At 39.2% G+C, this 17,142-nt stretch overlaps 1 protein-coding gene across 1 annotated transcript; it reads right to left on the bottom strand.

Moving 5' to 3' along the window:
* Positions 1 to 5,455: 5,455 nt before the first annotated feature.
* On the bottom strand, positions 5,456 to 12,663 carry LOC309549314 (gap junction alpha-1 protein-like). The gene is made up of 2 exons (XM_082249507.1): positions 12,537 to 12,663; positions 5,456 to 6,950 (listed from the first exon to the last, which is right to left on the bottom strand). The coding sequence occupies exon 2, from the start codon at positions 6,932 to 6,934 to the stop codon at positions 5,792 to 5,794; it is 1,143 nt and encodes a 380-aa protein (XP_082105633.1). The 5' UTR covers positions 6,935 to 6,950; positions 12,537 to 12,663; the 3' UTR covers positions 5,456 to 5,791.
* Positions 12,664 to 17,142: the final 4,479 nt, after the last annotated feature.

Raw genomic sequence — 17,142 nt, 5'->3', positions numbered from 1 at the left:
AGTAGTTGTACTTGACAGAAAATACATAGGTTTTTTTTTTTTTTTGTATGGTAAATCATTTTTTTTTTTTCATACTTATTTATAGTAAAACATTACATCTGCATCTCTTCACTATACGTTCTTGGTGTTTTGATAGACAAGTATAATTCCAGACTTGCTTGCATTCCAAAAACATCCCAGTGCAAATATTAGAATGGTTGCAGTAACCAGTCCATAATAAGATGAACGCAATTAGTCATTTAGGAGTAATGAATTTTAGTTTACAGTACAGGATTGCAACATATTTCACAATTGTGGGCTCTTTAAGAGGGAAAGAAAACCTTCTAAATTGTTATTGTTAAACATATATCAGTATGCCGTAACTTGCACAAGAATGTTCCACAACTATTACCTACCATATTGTAGAACATGTCTCCATTGTAGGCTATACAGCTGATAAAGGGGTCAGGTTTGAAGAGTATACTACCCTTTCTGCCATAAATCGAACCCCTTATAACCAATATTTGCATATTTTGTAACTATGATTACATGAATCACATCTAGTGCAACCAGAATACTCTGCATTACAAAAGCTACCTTACAAAGATCAGATTTGCACTCCAGTTTTCACATCTCCATCTCTCTGTTGCTTAATGTCTCATCTCTCTGTTGATGTTGCATTTTAGCCATTTTAGTGCTTAAATATTTTTATTTTACTTTTTTGCACAGGCTATAACAAAGGATAAAGGACCAGCTCATAGATGCTGGAAAGAGTAATCTGGGTTTCTTATGTCTCTCCTTTTTTGTGCTTGAGTTCCTGGGTCTGCATAGCTGCTATTGTGATTATAAGAAGTTCCTTCTTTCCCTATTTGATGCCTTAAGATTTCATATTACAGAAAAGCAGAGTCGGGAATTATGGCAGGATCCTGCTCTTGAAAAAGCTAGGGCCCAAATTAGGTTCAAGACTTTTGAGAAGCGTAAGAGCTGACTTATCTTAGCAGGCTCCACCCAGGCTAAATAAAACTGTTGAATGAATAGACCTTCTTATATTGATATCAGTCGATCATGTACCACTGAAACTAGTGCACACAACAAGGTAAGGGCTTGAGATGGTAGTCCAAATGACTAAGAATCATGAAAGAGGAAATGGGGTTTCTATCTGCCATGCAAACTTAAAAATTTGAACCAGTATTTGTGGGTTCCAATGTCCACTCTGAACTAATGTCAGCTGACTGTGAGTCACAAATCTGCCAGCACATTTAGGGAAAAAAAGGAACACCTATGTGTAAATAGGAAGGCAGGTTGACACTAAGCTAACATGCTTAAAAATATAGATCTGTAAGCATTTGTGTATGATATATTTTACATGTTGGATTGCCATCCTATCTGCAAACAGAGAGAAGATGAACCACAATATATTATGAAACATATTATTTGTATTGGAACTAGTGATTCCTATACTTTTCAAAAGTTGGGTTAACTGACCAACGTAGTACACCAATAAAGTAGATTTGTGCCTATTACATATTTTGAAACGTTTGGTAGATTTTATTGTTCATGCCATACTGATATATACTTATCAGCATCTAGAAAGTCATATTTTTCCCCCTAAAGGCCCATCTAGCTAAACAAAATGTTCCAGCGCTAAGCATTATTGTTAAATTTCTCACATAGAAAACACCTAAAGTAGGTATTCAGTACTACACTATCTCTATTATTCAAGCATCTTTTGGTTACTTATTAAAAATGAAATCATTTAAGACATAAATCTATTTCTCTCATTTAAAGACACATAAAAGAGCAACATTAAAATACCACATGCCAATCATTCATATCCTAAATAGAATACATTAAAAAAATATGATTCTGAATAATGAAAATTAAAACTAAACAAGCAATAAACAAATGCTTCAATGGCACACCAGAGTAAACACCATATCATCAACTCTTCTCTGAGATACACATTGCTTTATCAAGCATGCAAAACTCTCTTAAACAAAATCTAATCATATAGTACAAAACAGCTGTGCTGTATCTGGTATTTAATGATGAGCTTTGATGCATGAAAAAAGGGCCTTTACATTCTAAGTGTTAAGACCAAAGTCGGCAACCCACAGCACACATTCAGAAATCATCTTTCATTATTCTGGAAGATTGCAAAAAGATTACCTCTGACTGGTTTCTAAGGGTTACTGAATATCACTGTTTTTTGCCCTATGGTATGTAAAGTCAATTGAGTATGACTGCTTACAGTGGGTCAGATAAAGACTTATTTCATGTAATAAAAATCTTTATATGTATGGTAACCCTGACATAAATAAGCATTAAGTGGTTTTAACAAACCGTAAACACTCTGTGAGTGCCACTATACATACACATAGCGGGTCTCACTGCTAAGAAAGGCCTACTGGAGTTACAGGTCTCTCTTTTCAACAAACAGACTGGCAAGCCAGTGTGCCACCATGACTGGCAGCTTAAAGTAAACCTATATGAAGGATATCCCAATCAAAGTAAGAGTAACACAGTACAGCACACATTACAAGGTGCTTTCTTTCTGTCCCTTTCACTGATGTCCTTGTCTCTCCCAATAAGACTGTGCAAAAGCTAAGTTTCTGAAAAATTGGAATTTGCATATAACTTGCTACCTCTTCATTTCCTCTGAACAGTGTACAAGTATAGCAACTTCCCACTTGGGCACCAAACACAAAAATTTAACATGTAAAGGGGGTGCAAAAGTGTGCCTATGTATGGAAGAATCAGAAACCATGCGGATAAGTATAGACACCTTATGATGTTAATTAAAACAAAGGTGACCAGCGCTATGGGTTTTTTTGGGGTGAATGCAGAAGAAAACGGTGTAAGCTGCCAACAACCAAACCCAACAAGTTGGGTTGGAAATATAATAGTGCAAGTGGGGTTGTGAACGGCGCTACCGTATTAATTATACGGTAGCGCCGTTCACAACCCCACTTGCACTATTAAATTATGATGTTGCTTTAATGTATCATTCCTACTTTGACAAGCTAATCCATAGTGCATGTTTACTTTAAGTTGTCTTTTGGCACTTAGCAAGAAGGCATCATCGAAGAGCTGTGTTAGCTTAGTTAACATGAGTTTCGGTAATATAATGTTAACTAAATCCTAGTTTCTGCAAACCTAAGTCTTCTGACTCAAGTTTTTAATGAATCCAATTTATTTTCATGGTGGTATGAAAAAGTAAAAAAAGGTATCAGAAGAAAAAAAACACTTCATACAGCATTTTATAGACCTATATCGTACCTCATTTTGACCTGCTAATATGTTTGGCATCTTTACAACTATCGATAATTAGTGCAGGCACTTGTCTATGATCACTTTAATTACATTGGTCACTATCAGTAATGATATGTAGAGAATGTGTATAAGTAAAGGAAAACCATATATACATAATTAATTTTCACAAAAATTAAATATAATGTATCACTAGAACTAATCTGAGACTTATCTGAGAATGCACTGCAGGAAATAAATTCAAAAACCAAAGGATCATATTCTGAATAATTTCCTTTTGTGCTACTGCTGTCAAAGTAGAATTATCAGTCCAGAACATAAGCATGAAACTGAAATATGTGGTTTGTTTAGAGATAATAGGGTGCATAAGAACAAACTCAAGTGAAAGGTTTAGAAACTTGACCATAATAGGACTAACAATTTTCACCATATCTAGGAGCGCAACAACAGGGACATCAGATGCAGTATTCTTGGTCCTGTTAGGTAGGCAGCTCAGACTTGGACTGAAGAAAGTTTCTCTTTCTTCCCCTCATTATGCTACGGAGGAGTAGTTGGGCATTGATGACAGGTTTAATTAACCATGAGGACATGACATGGGACCCTAGGTTATCTTTTACAGTGGGCACCAGATATGTTTAACTCCTACACCATAATGCTAGAAATTATTTAATGTATTTCATTTTCTAACTTAACAATCAAGTTCATATTAGTAAATAACCCTCAGCATATTTAAAGTTGGACACGGTTTACATCCTATACTCCCTATATGTATTAATGAGGGATATGTCTTTTTTTTCACTCTACATCTTTTAAAAGGAACCAATTAAATTGCATTATGTCAGAATGGGTAGATATTATACCAGTTTCTACCTGCAGCAGTTCAGCAGATAAATTGTTTAGTTGCAGCTCCTGGCCTGGTAAAAAAATTGACTTAGTCTAGGTTCACATCTGTGTGGATTTTGTGGCTTCTATTTCCACTGGCACAACAGCCCTTCATTTGAATGGGCTGACTCTAATTTTAAAATGTGGCCGCATGGAACTGCCATGCATTTTCCAATGCGTGGGTGGTGCTATTTAAGGAGATGTATGGCTTTATTTTTTTTCCCCAGTTATACTTACCTAGGTGGATGCGCCTTCAGTCTGATGCTGCATCTGTCCCCCGGCGCCTCTGCACTGAGAACCGTGTTATTGAACACCGCTGATCACTCGCTTCTTACAGCTCTGTAAGCAGAGAGCTGCTGACTGTCAGTCAGCAGCTCTCTGCTCTGCCCCCTCCTCACTCACTGGAGCCCTGGGCTGTGGAGGGGCGGGGAGCGGCCGGCTCAGGCTCTCAGTGGCTCGCTGAGAGGCAGATCCTGACTTCCATTGTCGTGATGACGCAGCACCTGGACTGACTTCTGTGACGTCAGCAGAGAGCAGACTTCAGCCTGCTCTCTGCTGAAAACGGGTCACAGGAGTGCAAAATTAATTGCACTCCTGTGATCCATAGGAGATGTACAGCCAAACGAGCTGTGGCTGTACATCTCCTTTAAGAATTAATGGCACCCCCACGCATCTGAAAAAGAGCGGTGCAGTTTTAGTGCTTGCGGGTGCAGGAAAATGTACAATTTATACTTAGGAAACAGTGTAAACCTAGCCCTTAAGGGAAACCCCCATGTAGCTTTTTAAAGGGGTCTGTTGTTGGAATCCATTTTTTGTCTAAAGTGAGATAAATCTTTCAAATTTATGTTTTTAAGGGCAAAGAAATGTTTACAGATTTTACTAAGTACGTGGGTTCACATTTAAGGAAATAGGGATCATGATAACAGCTACTAAAACATTGACATTTCAACTTCTTTCAGTAACTTGTTCACAGTGATGGCTAAAACTAAAGTGACTGTTGCAGAAAAAAAGGGACAGAACATGTGAAAATTAAATTCAAGCAAAACATTCTGCTAATTCCTTGAAAGATAAAAAAAATATTTGTCTTAGTAATTCCAGATAGTGGTAATCAAGGCAACTTGTGCAATGTATACTTTGTAGGTCAACATTTCGGTGTCAAATTAAAGGTCCTATTTCTAGAAGATGTCATTGTGCACCAGCTAAGTGTATTTATAATGGTGTGCTTTGGTTAATTTTTTTAAAAAAACAAATCACTAACACTAGACACCTTGAAAAATCACCGCTAAAAAAAAAACTCCTCATAGTGGTCCTAGGCTGTGTTTCAAGCACAATATGGCCGAAACTCTTCCAGACAGTCAGAGTATTATTTATCTTGCTCACAAGATATCCCTCTTCTTATTCTAAGGAAAGTAGCCACCAATCAGGGCTGTGATACCACTTATTACATGAACAGTTCTTCTTGTGTTGACGAATACAAGACATGTTCATGATCTACTGAAACCTATGCTATTCCTGCTCTTGAAGTCTTTTAGTACTGTAAGGAATGCAACCCACTACGTAGACATCAATATGTACCTCCAACATAAAAAAAGTACTTGACAAAAAAAGTCTTTCAGTCTTAGAAATCTCTGCTTTTGCTCTGATAAGCTATGAGAATGAATTAAATCTCCAGGTCATCGGGTCTGGGCCTGCTGCTTGCATGGCTACTTGCTCTGCTTGATGGTCTTTGGTCCAGTATACTGAGAGGCTGCATTTCATGCCCTGCTGGCATTTTTTTGACATTCTGCTGTTCATCTGAAAAATCAAATGGCTGAGCATGAGTGTTTGAAATCGTGCTTCCAGCTTGGCCCATCCTGTTTTGTTCTGCACTGTAATTAGCCCAATTTTGTTCACTTGCTTGTTTGTTAAAATTACGACAAGAAGATGGGTTTCTGTCTTCAGTAACAAGCTTGTAACCTGGTGGTGACATAGGTGCAGTTGGAGAAGAACAGCCATTAAAATAAGCATACTTTGGGGAGCCACAATCCTTGGCAGGATTCACTGTATCATTTGTGGTGGTGGCATAGGGGTCCCTCTTTCCTTTAATGCCATCCTTGACATTTTTAAAACCAACATAGAACAACTCAATAATGTTTAAACCAAGTGATACTAAAGACACCACTAGCATAAACAAGATAAAAATGGTTTTCTCAGTGGGACGAGAAAGGAAGCAGTCAACTCTATGAGGGCATGGAAATCTTTCACAGGTATAGATAGCTTCTAAACGGAACCCATAGATGTACCACTGAATAACTAGGAAAGCAATCTCAAAAAATGATTTAAACAGAATGCTTATTATATAAGTACAAAGTAGACCACCACGCATCTTGACCTTTCCATGTTCTTCCAAGCCATATTTGAATTTCTTTATTTCAATCTGCTTGAGATGCATGTCCACATTTCCTCCATCATTCTGGGTAATTTTAAGCTCTTCTTCTTTTCGGTTTAGTTTCTCTTCTTTACGCATCAAATAAAACACATGTGCTAAATATACGAGCGTAGGTGTAGAGACAAATATGATTTGAAGAACCCAGAATCGTACATGAGAGATTGGAAACGACTTGTCATAGCAGACATTTTCACAACCAGGTTGTTTAGTGTTGCATAGGAATGCAGATTGTTCATCACCCCACGCAGATTCTACTGCAGTGCCTAATAACAAGATCCTGAAAATGAACAGGACTGACAACCACACTTTCCCTCCAGCAGTGGAATAGGCCTGCACCTTATCAAGGAGTCTTCCTAAGGCACTCCAGTCACCCATCCTCAAAAGCCGTTACCTAAAAGAAAAAATAAAAAAAATAACTTGCAGTAATAGTATGTGTAAAATCCCAGTATTTATTTTCAATTGCCTTCTGAAAATATTTTTTTAATGTTTAATCTGATCAACTTCTGAATAGACAAAACAAGATACAGTTAATAAATGAATACCAAGTTCTTATGAGAAAAGACAAGTGCTTAAAAACTGAAAGGATGTTCACCTGTTCCTTTTATATTGTGAATTATGCAAACTATATTCATTATAGGGCATCTGCAATGTAAAAAGGACTGTAAACTGGGGTACACACTAGTAGAAAATCTGCCAAAAATTCCTGTCCAAGGTAAAATCGTACGATTTTCGGCTAGTGTGTACACAACTTTCAGCAGCCGATGCCGACATTTTCAACGAAAAAAAACGGAGGGACAAACACCAAAATTTTTATCGTCCGTCCCCAGACGACCAATTTTCATTTAATGTGTATGCAGTATGTCCGCAAAAAATTGGATAGGAAAGATCGCGCATGATCTGAAGTTGCTGACTACCCGGAAGTCTAGGAACAAATGTCCCAAAAAAAAAATAAAAAAACGGACGAGAAATTTTGTTAACATTTATGCAATGTTAACTAAAAACGGCAATGAACGCTGAGCAAGAGAGAGAAAAATCGGAGGATATTTCGTCTGATTTCCGTCAAGTGTGTACGGACCTTAAGGCTGGAAGACTGAAAAGACTGAGGAGTTAGCCTGTGAGGACTGTTTTCATGCAACTACTTAACTTTTTTTTCGCCTATGTTTCTTAAACATAGGCCGGCAGAATCAATAGGATTATCATACAACAGATAATGATTTTCTTAGTCAGAGAAAAAGACACAGAGAGGGAATGGGAGAAAAGAGGGGATAGATCAAAGACGCTTAGACAGAGGATTAGAGTAAGTAAATGGGTTTACAGTTTACAGGCATATGCTCTTAGGGCTCATGTACACTGCAGCTCAAAGAAGCTCAAAGAAGCTGTTCCTACAGACTTTTGAGCTCTTTTGAGCTCTCATTGTTTTCAGCCTGGAAAGTCCCCTCTATGTTAGCCAATGTGACCAGGCACGCTATGGCTTTTTCAGGAGTTTACAGGCCTATGCTCTTAGGGCTCATGTACACTGCAGCTCAAAGAAGCTCAAAGAAGCTGCTCCTACAGACTTTTGAGCTCTTTTGAGCTCTCATTGTTTTCTGCCTCGAAACTCCCCTCCATGTTAGCCAATGTGTCCATGCACGCTATGGCTTTTTTCAGGAGTTTACAGGCATATGCTCTTAGGGCTCATGTACACTGCAGCTCTAAGTAGCTGCTCCTACAGACTTTTGAGCTCTTTTGAGCTCTCATTGTTTTCTGCCTGGAAACTCCCTTCCATGTTAGCCAATGTGTCCATGTACACTATGGCTTTTTCAGGAGTTTACAGGCATATGCTCTTAGGGCTCATGTACACTGCAGCTCAAATAAGCACAAAGAAGCTGCTCCTACAGACTTTTGAGCTCTTTTGAGCTCTCATTGTTCTCTGCCTGAAAACTCCCCTCAATGTTAACCAATATGCACACTATGGCTTTTTCACGAGTTTACAGGCATATGCTCTTACAGGCAGAAAAAAACCCCCACCAAACTCGTGTTTGTGAGAGGAGCTTTTGAGCAGAAAAGACTTCTAAGTGCCCAAAAACTGCGTGAAAAAGCGTAGAAAGGTGTGAAAGAGCTCAAAACAGCTCAAAGAAGCTTGAAAATGCACAAAAAAAGATAAAATGAGCTGAGGGAAAGGTTTGTGGGGAAAAAGAAAGCTTATATTCAAAAAAGCTCAAAGAAGCTTGAAGAAGCTCAATAAAACGAGAAAAATAGCACAAAAAGAACACGCTTCTTTAAGCTTTTAGGCAGAGAAATAAAAGCCTAAATGTCTGTAAAAGCAGCTTTTTTTTTTTTTTGGAGCTGCAGTGTGCATGAGTCCTAAAAGTAAAGAGGTGTGCCAAGGAAAGGATAAAAAGATAGATAATGAAAAGAGAGAGGGAACAGAAGTGAGAAAAATGAGAGAGGTAGAGAGAGAAAAGAAAACAGAGGACAAAAGGAGAGGAGTGGAGGTGAGAGGAAAGGAGGAGGGGAAGAGAGAAGAGGGGAAAGCAAAGGAGAGTGAAGAAGAGGTGATGAGAATAGACAAGAAGGGGTGAGAGGAGAGGGGAACAGACTTGGGGAGAGGAGAGTGGGAGAGAGGAGATGAGAAGAAAGTTGGAGAGAGCACTGGAGGTTAGAGGAGAGGGCAGGATAGTGGAAGTAAGGGGAAGGGAGGAGAGTGGTTGAGATGAGCAGAGATGTTAGAAGAGAGGCAATGGGTAAGAGAAGAGGACATGAAAGGAGGAGAGTGGGACAGAAAAGAGGTGGGTTAGAGAAGGGAGATGGACAAGAGGGAATAAAAAAAGGGTGTTCAAAAGAGAAAAATGGGGAAGAAGGAAAGAAGTGTGGGGGAGTGGGCAAGTAAAGGAGGAGGGGTAGGAAATCTGTCATTCCAAATATTTTATGCATGAATTCAAAGCATCTTTTGAGCACACGAGGAACATTTAGGGCATGTTTCTTTGTTCACTAAGAAATGCCGCTTGCATCTTTGACTCATGTATGGATGACTGCTCCAATAACTCCAAAAGAAAGATTTAATAATGAAGTAAAGAATGCTGAGTTTTCTCTTTGAGATTATGTTGTTGACCTTAGGACTCTAGGGATCACATTAGTATCCTCATTATAGTATTAGTTAATGAAAGGATCAGTAGATTCTATTTCTTACATATAATATCAACTCGGTATGCATGAGCTAAAATATATTCATGCATCTCACATTCTGTGCTATTTAAACCACAATGAAGATCTATATGAGTCACAAACAAGCACTAAGTTAAAGCATTATTAAACCCAAAACTAAAAATGTTGTATATTGCAACTTACCAATCATTAGATGTGGTGGTTGCATTCGTTTCTTTGGATTTTTTCTCTCTGTTTTACCTGGTGATCTGGTCATTAACAAACCTCCTGAATTAGAGTGCCTTCACTCTGGATAAGACTCCATTCACACTGATCCGACTTGGACCGCAACTTGTCAGCCTGACAAGTCGCAGTCCGTCACGCTCCCATTGTGCGGTACAGGACCCGTTCTAATAGGAGCGACACAAGTCGCTCCGACTTAGAAAAAGGGTCCTGTACTACTTTGGGGCGACCTCGGAGCGACTTGCATAGATATTACAATGGTTTTACATGAACAAATAAAATCTGGTCAATGCAAGCCCCCCCTGTTGGTGGTGAATGGTTCGTCTCAACACTCTAAATAATACATTTGTTCTGTTCAAAAACAACAGACTTTCTGGCTGAATCACCAGGTTGAAAATAAAGGAAAGAAAGTCTAAAAAGGAAAACAAATGCAACCATCATATCTAAGGATTGATAAACTGCAGTATAATAAACATTTGCTTTTGGGGGTTAATTCTGCTTTAATGGGTCACCAAACACAAAAACTTTGATTTAGTTCAGTATAAGGACCACCATATAGGAAAATTGTTACATTCTCCCTTGAATCAAAAGATACAGCTTACAGTATATTAGTCTCCTTTATTTATCTCCTGTGGTATTTAAGGATGATACTGTGTGCTTCCCTCAAAGAAAACAACTGTCTGAAATCAGACTGAACTAATTACTCCACTGCTGATAGCCAGGAGGACTGCCACGTACAACAGAAAGGATAGATAGATAGATGGATAGATGGATGGATGGATGGATTGATGGATGGATCGATGGATGGATGGATCAATGGATGGATCGATAGATAGAATAGATAGATAGATCAGATAGATTTTATAGATATAATAGAATAGATAGATAGATAGATAGATAGATAGATAGATAGATAGATAGATAGATAGATAGATAGATAGATAGATAGATAGATAGATAGATAGATAGATAAAAAGAATATGTATAATAGAATTGATATGATAGATAGATAGATAGATAGATAGATAGATAGATAGATAGATAGATAGATAGATAGATAGATAGATAGATAGATAGATAGATAGATAGATAGATAGATAGATAGATAGATAGATAGATAGATAGATAGATAGATAGATAGATAGATAGATAGATAGATATTAGGAGAGGATAAGATGATGATACATAACTAATAATGACAATGTAACACTTGATCATATGTACCTATGCAGTGCACTGTTGCAGTTTGCCAGGACAAATCCTTGTGATTATGTGCTTGTTAAACATTTATTCAGATTTCAGGTAGGTCGTAGGCATGTTTGAAATTCTACATTGCCCAATGCATTATAGCTGCCAGTTTATTACCAAGGCTCAGGGGCTCTATGGAAATGGGCCAATATTTAGATTTTTGATTTTCTAAGAAAAATAAAAATCCTAAACACAGTAAAAGTCTGGAAGTTTCAGTGGATGAAAAGCAAAGTATGCTAAACAGATGTTATAATGACAAAGCAATGAGAAAAGTTGTGATTGGTAAAAGGGAAGCAGAGGATATGTGCTTTGCAATGGGCAGCTTTGGGTCTCCTCTCTCATTACCCAGGACAGCAGGGAAATGTGGGCATGACAGCCACCGCACAATGAACTTAATAACTGCTAAATCTTACTCAGCAGGATTACCGACAATTAGTGCCTGAACACAGTAATATAAAAATTCCAACTTTTTGTAACTGTTCCTGAGACTAACCTAGTTTATATGAACCTATTTATTAAATTAGAGGCAAAGAGAAGAGTAGAGTGCTGTAACCAATAGCAGCACACAATGCCAGCTTTAGGCAGTATAGTTACTATAAAAGCAGGCTTCCAACTGGTTGCTATGGGTTACAATCTGCTATTGTTTTTTCCATAGGAATATATTATCCATGCAAAATTGTTAGGATGAAAAGATGCAATCTCAGAAAAATAGTAAATATCACAATTAAATCTACTTTCTAAAAGCAAATTTGCTTATTAGTTTAAAAGTAGAAAGCTATGCAAACAACATGTAGCTTTCCTATGCAGAACAGCAGAGCTACAAGTTACTGGTTTATTTTCTTGTATAGTAGTCTTCCCTGGGCAAAGCTGTTTGTAGCATCATCAGTAGTTGGCAGTCTGATGTGGTTGATGACTGCCAGGATACAAAACAGCCAAGAACAAAATGCAGCTGGCACAAACAGAATGCCCTACATACCACATATATACTACCATGGCGATATAGATCACTAAGAACATAGCTTGATACAGTTATTCTATATCTTTTACAATGTCATGTTAAATCTACATTCTCAGACAAGTACAACGTATTTTACGCCAGCATTGGTAGCACCCAGGGGGGAAAAGACAAATCCCTTTAATCCTGAGCAATCAGAGAAATTAAGTGAATTACACTGGTCCATTACATCCATAGACTGTAAATGGCCAGTATTTATATTCAGCACTGCCATGTACGCTGTAGCAAAAGTCTTTGCTGAAGGAATAGTTGCTTTCTGGATAAGTGGTTCACTCTCCCCTAAATATAAATCAATTCATTTAAAGTCAACTAACGTAAAGACAGAGGTTTATAGGAGCCGCACAATACCTTTCTTGTCCAAAGTGCTGAAAACAAACTCCAGGGAGCCCTTGGAAAGCAGCGTGAAAAAGTGACAGCGTATCTTTTAAAAAGTTTAAAAGCCTTTTGCTGACTCCAGACTTCCTTCTCCCAAAGAAGCTGTTGAACTTTTTTTTTTCAGCTGACTCTATCAAGGCTTTTAAAAAGTTTGCAATGTTCATCTCCACCTACAGGATGGACAGCCTGGACAGAAAGGGAGGAGGAAAGAGGTGATTAAGGAGTGAACAATATTAAAGTTTCGTAAGAATGATCAGGTTTTTTTCTGATTAATGAGAAATTTGGAGAAAATGAATCACTGTATTTATTACATACTTTATAATACTGTATATACTTGGATGAACTTTATTGATTAAGCAATACAATGATAAAACAAAACTAAATAGAAGTTTGTATACTTTTCTAAAAAAAAAACATTGCAAACATCCTCCAATTCTTCAGACTGTTTCTGTATCCCTCTAGTGTTGGGCTCTGACTATCTGCATTGCATTTCTGAGCCTAGAGTGGAGCACCATATGAGCCATCGCTGAACTGTTAAACTATCCATGAACGACTCTTTCCTGCAGGCCATGCTCTCCGAGGGAGAATTATGGGAGAGGCTTTAAATGGATATGCTGAACAGGCCTAAGCTCTCTTGCTTCCTGGGGTCCATCAAGTGAGCATCAGTCCACCACTCCGTCTGGTCGATTAAAGGACTACGATGCCTCTCACCATTGCCGCAGTTCTAGCCCAGCTAGGACGAACCTTGCTCTGCCACGCCAAGGGTCTCCTAGTGACATCACTAACAGCAGAGGTGGCAGACAGACCATTGATCCACCCGACCAAGCAGCTGTCTTGACCTGATCGTCAGATGGAGAACAGACTTGAAAAGTTTGCAGTATAATCGCTGTGTCATCAGGATTGGTGAGTCCAATAGAAAGTCCTATTGCCAGCCACTAGCACTCCACTTTGAACACTATATACAGACATTACAGATTTGGATTGTCAATAGGACATGTCATTAGTCAGATCAAGTATCCTTGCACTGATTGTCCATTACTTTTACCATACTTAAGGATCCTTTGCTTCTCTGAGCTCCAATTGATGATAATTGCAAGGCCTTGTATTCAGAACACTATCCTTTTGCTTTTAAAGGGGACGCATTACTGGTACCTATGATACTCAGTCTCTTATTAGGATTAGAGGCACTATAGGCCGGCCCTGGGTTCCCCTTTTAGTATTAGTGGTGGTATTGACATCAACTAAGGACTCTTTGAAAATCCATTTGCTTAATGCTTGTACTGTCTGTCATTTTGTATACTATTGTCATTCTCCTGTGTTTGCTATTTTCATTCCACTGATCTGAGATTTGCTTCAACTGAGTCTTGATTGCTGTTTTCATTACTTGGCTGACTTGACACTCTTATTTGGCCTCTTTTTCTGACTAAGTAAAGACTAAAAAGGCTAAATTAGTTTTGCATTGTGTCGTTGTCTTATTTAAAGGTATACACATTGTGTCTGAACCTTGAGTGTCAGAGGGGCTGAAGATTTCACAGGGTCAAGGATGCACAGAGGAACATACAATACACACATTAGTTTTAAATATATATCCCTAAGACAATTTTATAATTAAAATATATTTTTAAAAAATGGTCTATTTATTTGTGCCATGCATGAAATCATTCACGCAATGTATTAATATAGTTTCATGTGAACTGTTAAGAGAGTTAAATAAATTGCCATTTTAACACACATTGCACTTAATGGCATTCAACAAAAGGCAAACCAAGCTTATTCCAAATATTTTCCCACATGCCTGGTTCAGTTTATATTGACAGCCAACAAAAGTTTTTACTAGGATTTAGCTGAGTGTTATATCTTAAGACACATAAGAATTTACTGCAATGTCAGCTGAAGCATGACAGTGAAAGTACTTGCCACCAAGGAATTGGTGTTAACTTTTCCTAATCTCCTTATCTGTAAAGGGTTCTTTAGCAAATACACTATGTTATCAAAAGTATTGGGATGCTTGCCTTTACACACCCATGAACTTTAATGCCATCCCAGTCCTAGTCTGTAGAGTTAAAAATTGAGTTGGCCCACCTTTTGCAGCTATAACAGCTACAACTCTTTTGGTAAGGCTGCTTAGAAGGTTTAGGAGTGTGTCTTTTGGGATGAATTTAAGCGGAGACTGCAAGCCAGGACTTTAACATCAGTGCCTGACCTCACAAATGCACTTCTGGAAGAATGGTCAAACATTCCCATAGACACACTCCTAAACCTTGTGGACAGCCTTCCCAGAAGAGTTGAAGCTGTTATAGCTGCAAATGGTGGGTCGACTCAGTATTGAACCCTTCGGACTAAGACTGGGATGCCATTAAAGTTCGTATGCGTGTAAATGCAGGCGTCCCAATATTTTTGGTAAAATAGTGTATATAGAGGCTTATTCAGCAAGACGAGCAATAACTCAGTAAACCATGAAAATGTATCTGCCACTGATGTGTCTATAATAAATTAAAATATAATCACATACAACAGTTAAATTCATGTTTTGGCGTCATCTTTGCATTTTTCTTCATCTTGATAAATATTCTGTTGCACCCATCTCTAAGAGCCCATTCACATTAGCGCGACTTGTCAGGCGACTTGTCAGCCTGACAAGTCGCGGTTCATTGAGTAGTACAGGACCCGTTCTAATAGGAGCGACACAAGTCGCTCCGACTTAGAAAAAGGGTCCTGTACTACTTTGGGGCGACCTCTAAGCGACTTGCATAGACTTCCATTATGTGAAGTCTCTGCAAGTCGTGCCGAAGTCGCGGTGGACTTCACAGGTCGCCGCCCGAAGTCGGATCGCCTCAGTGTGAACCGGCTCTTATATTTACATATATAAGCAAATCTCTTCTACTTTATTGATGCATCTTTTAAGTTTAATATTTTCAATATTTCTACACTTTCAAATAGGCAGCAAAAAGATGCATGTCCCCCCAAATATGACATTCACACCACTTTGAGATATTAAACATTATACATGAAGACCCAAGTTGTTAAGAGGATATTGAAGCAGAATTTGGGTCATCAGAAATATCAGACTATTGTTTAAGCAATGCCTTTACTTATCCATATATATTATTTTTTTATTTTCTTGCAGCTTCAAAGTGGCTTTGCAAAGTGCTTTATGACGACCCGTCACCTCTGCTTTCTATGTGAGCAGGGTAAGTGGTCTATTTACCACCACCTTGTAGTTCTTATCTGGAGATGGAGGATCTGGCATACAGTTCAACACAGTCTGTTACCACCTATAACACAGATTACATTTCCAAGCTCTTTTTGGGAAATGTAGTCCCATTAGCACACCTAGGTCCATGGGATTTCACATCGAGTGCCTCAAAAAGCTCTTCATCTGGTGTCCAGAAAGTGACAGGGTTTACTGGGATTTAATAGGCAAAGGAGGAAGTCATTTTAACCACCTCCCACTCGCCTTGTAGACAAATTATGGCAGCGGGTTGGCTCTCTCATTCTGGAACGACATCATATAACGTTGTCCCACTCTCGCCAGACCTACAGGAAAGTATAGCGCAGCTATCTGCGGTGTGCTGTGTCCCTGGGACACGGTGCATCCCCGATCTCGGTAAAGAGCCAATGACGTGGCTCTTTACCCGTGTGATCAACCACTGGCGTATTTAGGTTTTGTGCTACCCTAGGCCTGACTAAACTTGTGCACCCCCTAATTTAAATGTGACCCACCCCTTCCTGTAAAGGCCACACCCCTTCCTGTTTCTGACCTGCCATGTCATCTGTATACCACAGACAACAACCACAACCTACCAGTGCAGCCTCATCAGCTCCCATAAGTTCAGCCTTATCAGTGCTGCATATTAGTGCTGCCTTATCAGTGCAGCCTCATTAGTGCCCATCAGTGCAGTTTATCAGTACCCACCATTGTCACCTCATTAGTGGCCATCAGAGCAGCATATTAGTGCTCATCAGTACAGCCTATTAGTGCCCATCAGTGCAGCATATGAGTGCCCATCATTGCCTGGGGGCAGAGGAGAGTAGGCTGAGCATTTGGCTGCAGTGCCACACTTATTAGCAGTGGCGGCCATCGGGCCAGTTGTATTAAGTGTGGTTGGCGGCCTGCAGACTGTCCGAATGTCCTGACCGGCTGGTATTATTATATTGGTAGGTAGCAGTGTGACCGCTTCATGGGGGTACCAGACTGATTTGCCTCCTGGACTGTGCCCTCCGGCCCAATTCACCACATAAGACTGGCACTATACAAAAAGTGTAGCGCAAGCCAGCGGGGACCCTTTTCGAGCCAGGAGGAGGCTGTTTTTTTTTGTGCAGGGTGCAGGTTTTTTCTGCCCCCCCCCCCTGCAAAGTGCTGCCCTAGGCCTGGGCCTTGTTGGCCTAGGTCAAGATACAGCACTGTGGTCAGCTGTGTCCAATCACAACTGATCACATGTAAACAAGGAAATGCTGGTTATCTGCTTTTCTCTTCTCACTATGACAGCGTGTGAGGAGAGGAGAGCCGATCATTGGCCTTTCCTCATAGGGGAGACCTTCACAGTTAATAAGGGCACTGATGATCAGTGCTGCCCCA

This window comes from Pelophylax lessonae, assembly GCF_965119305.1.
Source record: "Pelophylax lessonae genome assembly, chromosome: 3".
Taxonomy (NCBI): domain Eukaryota; kingdom Metazoa; phylum Chordata; class Amphibia; order Anura; family Ranidae; genus Pelophylax; species Pelophylax lessonae.
The sequence above is the reverse complement of the archived record's forward strand: the minus strand, read 5'-3'. Positions and strand labels throughout refer to the sequence as shown.

Bases quoted from the DNA above. Each gene is read 5' to 3' on its own strand.
- LOC309549314 (XM_082249507.1), bottom strand. From the start codon at position 6,934: ATGGGTGACTGGAGTGCCTTAGGAAGACTCCTTGATAAGGTGCAGGCC.